The following is a 6,000-nucleotide window of genomic DNA, read 5'->3' as shown; positions in this document are numbered from 1 at the left end:
GTGTGTAGAAGCCGCATATATTGTGTGACTGGGCCGGCACGCTGTTGGTATGGAGGAAAAGCGGACGTGACGACAGGTTGTAGAGGACACTAAAGGCAGTGCCTTTAAGGCACGCCCCCAATATTGTTGCCCATGTGGAAATCGGTAGGAATTCGGGAGAATGGGTTGCCCCGGGAGATTTTCAGGAGGGGCACTGAAATTCGGGAGGGTTGGCAAGTATGAGTATTAGCGGCAACGCCACTGTATAATACCAGCGGGCCAGCTCTAATGTTAATTTGATATTGCCTCAAGGGCGAAATGAAATTACACGGTGGGCCAAATTTGGCCCGCGGGCCAGAGTTTGACACCCATGCTTTAGAAGGACAAACATAACACAAACCTTCCTAATTGTTAGCAATCCCACTGTTTATATTAAACATGCTTCACTGATGAGAGTATTTGGCAAGCACAATTTTGTCCTACTAATTTTGGCGGTCCTTGAACTCACCGTAGTTTGTTTAAATGTACAACTTTCTCTGATGCTGCCACAGAAAGACGTGTTTTATACAACAAAGATTTGTATCAGTCTGTGACACAAATAACATACACATTTGATAGTAGGTTATTATAGACACTTACATCATGTGTTGCCTTCATCATAAGACTTATATAAGACTTTTAACTTTTTGCGGCTCCAGACAGATTTTTGTTGTTGTTGTATTTTTGGTCCAATATGACTCTTTAAACATTTTGGGTTACCGACCCCTGTTCTATCGTATCCAATCCTATCTAATCCTATCCCATCGTATTCTATCCTTTTCTAAGATAGCTGTTGCTGTTAAAATGCAAGTGTAATGTTAGCATGTAGCTCACACAGCTATGCTAATGTTGCTAACGTCCGTGCGCTCCTATTCCACTCCTGCGTAGTTGGAGTGTTTATGTCAAAAGTAAATGATTGGAGACACGCACTCTGTTAGAATCAGGCTGGACAAAGGCGGCTCATTAGCATTAAAGCTACAGACACAAAACAACTGTGTGTTAGTAGTAGGCTTACTCACAGCATTATTGAACTGTCTCAATGCTAGCATCAAGTATATACCGTATTTTTCGGACTCTAAGGCCTTATAATCCTTTCATTTTCTCAAAACTCCACAGTGCGCCTTATAACACGGAGCGCTTAATGTATGGAATAATTTTGGTTGTGCTTACCGACCTCGAAGCTATTTTATTTAGTACATGGTGAAATGATAAGTGTGACCAGTAGATGGGAGTCACACATAAGAGATAAGTGTAGACCGCAGTATGACTCAAGTAAACAACACCAAAATGTTATATGGTCCATTGAAAATATAGAACATTACACACGGCGCTCAAAAATCTATCAAAATGTTTTAGTACGACTTTGGTAAGCTATGAAGCCTCACCGCTTGATGGATTGTACTGTGCTTCAACATACGAGTATTATTATGGTGTGTGTATAAGGTAAGACATATTATCTGGTGTTTTGTTTCGCAATATTATGCAAAAGCAATTTTTCTTACCTTCTGATCTATATTTGGGATCTGCATAAGTCCGGAAAATTTCCGCGCGTCCGCCTTTCTAGTCCGTGACGACCCCGTAGTCGATAAGCTTCTTCTTTTTCTCTATCTTCTTGTTATGTAACATTCATCCTCCGCTGTTGCTATTTCTAATATAAAGTAGTGTAAAGTTCTTACTTATATCTGTCAGTAAACTCGCCATGAAAGCACTAAAACATACCGGTGTAGTGAGTTAACATTTTTCACCCAAGGAACTTTAGTATTAGAGAGTTCCGGTCGGACGGTTTTTCACGAGACACATTTCCGGCGTTGTTATTGCACTAGTGAACCACGGATGAGGAGAAGCTGCTCCGTTATTGATTTAAGTAAAGTCTGAATATCATTAAAACAGTTAGTTTCATCTTTTGACACTTCTTCCACTACCGTCCTTGGACGCTACACCGCTACAACAAAGATGACGGAGAAAAGACGCTGCCGAAGGTGAGCCACGTAAATAAGACACATCCTGAAGCGACTGTCAGAAAGCGGCTTGAAGATGATCTGTAAAACATAATCTATGCAACAATTTGACCAAAGAACCACCATTACATGTTATATAGACCACAAGGAAGTGTTTTCAATTTAGAAAATAAATAAATAATATGACTCCTTTAATGCGCCATATAATACGGTGCGCCCTGTGGTCCGGAAAATACGGTAATAAAAAAGAAAAACAAAAGAAGAGTACGTACCTGCCAGACAGTACCCTTTCCATTGGCTAGTTTGCAGATCATGGTGATTGGAATCAAACAGAGTGAAGACAAGGCCAGAAACCAACCGATCCAATAGGCCCACCACGGGTACACGTAGGAGTTGTTGAACATGAGTGGGGTGTATTTCAGCAGCACGAACACAAGCGTCCCCTGTTCAAAGGACACATTTGAAACATGACATACACATTCACACTCTGTAGATGTGCCACATTACACACTTACACTGCATATGAGAGGGGTAGCATAGAGCCAGCTGTACTTGATCAGAGGTACAGGTTTGTAGCCGATCATGTCCTCGATGTTGTCAGTGAAGCGTTCAGCACCTTCACACAAAGAAGCAAATGTTTCAGAGTGTTGCAACATTTCGCTTTAACTCTAAAAGAGACGGCCTCATCGGATAGTTTAACATGTATTCACCTACATTGGATTGTTTCTTAGCATCTTTAATGTACAAAATGTATCAAAGTGACCAGCAACAATCCTGGGAAAAGTTTGTAAACTCCTGTTTCAGTGGAATAATTGTTTGTTAATTGATTGATTGTCCCGAAGCAACATGGAGTGCACTACTTGGCTGCAACCAGCAGAAGCGCAGCTGTGTCAGTCCCAACTGTCCAAAGAAGAAGAGCGTGACGTCAGCGCTATTTGTCACACAGTAATTAGTGTTAAAGTTGAATGTTATCTAACCCTAGAAAATAATCAAATTGAAATGAATTAATACTGTACATGAATTCTTCGATCAGCATTTTCTTTTTAGGGCCAAACAGGAAAGAGGGCTTTATTTGTATTCATGCACAATACTTGTTATAATATATTAACATTATATACAGATAAACATATATTCCAAATCATAATATGAGAACAGTATGCTAATTAAATATAACAATAATGCACTAAAACTTGACTCCTAACCACATGTTACTACTAACTGTCCCATCGTCCAATCAAACTAATTAGCATATTTCAGCCACTCCCACAAGTAACTCTGTATGATATATAAAATACAGAATAGACCAAAAAACATCTGTATAAGAAACTGATTACACAGATGGTCTAACTCGGTATGGGTACCGAATCCAGTATTTTACTAGCTATTGATACACGTAAAGTCCAACGGTGCCATGTTACGGTGGTGCGTGACGTTGCGCCCGGTTGCTGACTCAGAGAATATGAGATGTTCTTTGTACTTGGGCACTTGGCAACCACTCCAGCGACTCTTATAGCGGAATCAGTCAAACTACCTCTAGGTAATGCTGCAATTTTCAATGACGACAAATCAATTGAGTCAAAAACCACTCTGGCGTAAAGTAAAGTAAGGCCCCACATTTAAAAAAATGCACTATCTTGATTTTGATATACATTGGCTTTGTTAATGACATGCCACTAGGATAGGATAAGATAGGATGGACTTTATTTATCCCACAATGGGGAAAGGATGTAGTTGCAGTATTAACAATAGCGATTTTACGGGGCGATTTTAACACCTCCAAATGTGTTAATGAAAAGTACAGCTAAGATGCATGTTACAACCAAACAGAAGGAGTACAATACTTACATCATTTACACTTTTTATGCCACAACCAAAACACTACACAAACTATGCACAACTGCCATCTAACGTCTCGGACTTGCGACTGTAACTGCAACAGAATGTCGTACCTGCAAATTAGACTCAGAAATGTGATTAAAAAAATTATAATCAGCTAATTTTTTTAAGTTGCATCAAAAATATGCGATTTTATTACCAAAAAACTATTTATTAACACACACAAAAAATGGTACCGTTTAATACCGGTATTGATTCCCAGGTACCTGGACTAAAATGTGAGCGGTACCCACCCCTAGTTGTAACATAACTTTACTAAACAGTACTACAACAATAGAACACACTTAAGTCGATCAACTGAAGTCCTGGTCCAAAGCGTTTTTTTTCTTTTTATAAAGTGCTCGCACTGACATACACTACCGTTCAAAAGTTTGGGGTCACATTGAAATGTCCTTATTTTTAAAGGAAAAGCACTGTACTTTTCAATGAAGATAACTTTAAACTAGTCTTAACTTTAAAGAAATACACTCTATACATGGCTAATGTGGTAAATGACTATTCTAGCTGCAAATGTCTGGTTTTTGGTGCAATATCCACATAGGTGTATAGAGGCCCATTTCCAGCAACTATCACTCCAGTGTTCTAATGGTACAAGGTGTTTGCTCATTGGCTCAGAAGGCTAATTGATGATTAGAAAACCCTTGTGCAATCATGTTCACACATCTGAAAACAGTTTAGCTCGTTACAGAAGCTACAAAACTGACCTTCCTTTGAGCAGATTGAGTTTCTGGAGCATCACATTTGTGGGGTCAATTAAACGCTCAAAATGGCCAGAAAAAGAGAACTTTCATCTGAAACCTCGACAGTCTATTCTTGTTCTTAGAAATAAAGGCTATTTCACAAAATTGTTTGGGTGACCCCAAACTTTTGAACGGTAGTGTACATCGACCACTTGTGTTGACATGAAATCTGATAGCTGAGTCATTTCTATGAAAAAAGGCTCCATTTATGTTGACATCATATGTGTTGTAGTCTTGTTAACTTCATTGTTATTGCTAAACTCCGTAAAAGGACAACAGAAACATAACTACTAGCCTTGCATTAAAACATGCGCACAGGGACTTCCTGTTTGGTGTAAAATAAGCTTAAAAATAAAAGCATGACAATATTTGCCCCTATTAAGTATTAACTGTCATGATCTGGCAGCTCTGCTGCCGCCTATCTGTTTGTGTTGCAGTGCCTGGTTTTTGGGTCTTGGGGTGTAGGCATCTGAGCGCACATCTGATACTAATTTCCTTTTGATTACTAAAGCTCTCCAGTCCCGCCGGTAGATTCCTAATGGTTCACCCCTCCAGTCTTGTACGTCTCCTCAGTTTTGGCTCCACGCTCGCTTCTCGTTCCCTGTGGCTCATTGCGGTGTATTGTTAACTGTTACTTCTCCACTCCTTCTGTGTGCGACTTCTGTGTCTCACACCTTAAGTGTGCATCCTTAGTCATGTACTTTTTGAGTGCTCTTTTTGTTATTATTCATATTTTTTTATTTTGGGTGCTACTCTGGTTAAACTGATTGTGACACAATCTACAGGGCAACATGGACCCCGCAGAGAAAGAACGCCTCCATTTTGCACTCACTGCTTTGGACAAACTCTTGACAATCACGACTAGCTGCTGCGTGATTTGACGGTCGCCTTCCAGACACTGTTGACCAACGTCGGCAGTCTCAGCCAGCATGTCGATCAGATTAGCACAGTGACTCATCCGCAAGGAGGACCTTCCCACCTTCAGCAGCGGCTATTCCTCCCATTCCTCAGGAGACTGTTTCACTAGTGAGTCTGGCTGCTGGGAACAGTTTATCCATCAGTGCTCATTAGTTTTTGACCAGCAGTCTGGTTTCTATTCCACTGACTATGCTAAGATAGATTTTATCATGAGCCTGCTCTCTGACAAAGCCGCCACTTGGGCCAAGGCGGTTAGTAAGAACTCTCCTGCTGTGCGCACATCACTACCTTTGTTTTCTAAGAATATAATGAAGTTTTTGATCATTCTCTAAAAGGCAGAGAAGCAGACAGTCGCCTGTTGGACTTTAAACAATGTAAGATCTCTGTAGCCGCATACTCCATTGACTTTCGAATCCTTGCTGCAGAGAGTGGATTTGGTGACGTCGCTTTATGCAGCATTTTTCGCAAGG

The 6,000-nt window shown here is 40.3% G+C and overlaps 1 protein-coding gene across 3 annotated transcripts in view; it reads right to left on the bottom strand.

Annotated features, from left to right (window-relative positions):
• The window catches only part of LOC133652704 (sodium- and chloride-dependent GABA transporter 2-like), a 105,099-nt gene that overhangs the window by 11,575 nt on the left and 87,524 nt on the right, over window positions 1-6,000 (bottom strand). For all 3 annotated transcript variants that reach the window (XM_062051730.1, XM_062051740.1, XM_062051747.1), the window contains 2 exons: window positions 2,492-2,592; window positions 2,249-2,419 (listed from right to left, as the gene is read on the bottom strand). In XM_062051730.1, the coding sequence (XP_061907714.1) occupies window positions 2,249-2,419; window positions 2,492-2,592 (272 nt within the window). The remainder of the gene's footprint in view (window positions 1-2,248; window positions 2,420-2,491; window positions 2,593-6,000) is intronic.

This window comes from Entelurus aequoreus, linkage group LG01 (assembly GCF_033978785.1).
Source record: "Entelurus aequoreus isolate RoL-2023_Sb linkage group LG01, RoL_Eaeq_v1.1, whole genome shotgun sequence".
Taxonomy (NCBI): domain Eukaryota; kingdom Metazoa; phylum Chordata; class Actinopteri; order Syngnathiformes; family Syngnathidae; genus Entelurus; species Entelurus aequoreus.
The sequence above is the reverse complement of the archived record's forward strand: the minus strand, read 5'-3'. Positions and strand labels throughout refer to the sequence as shown.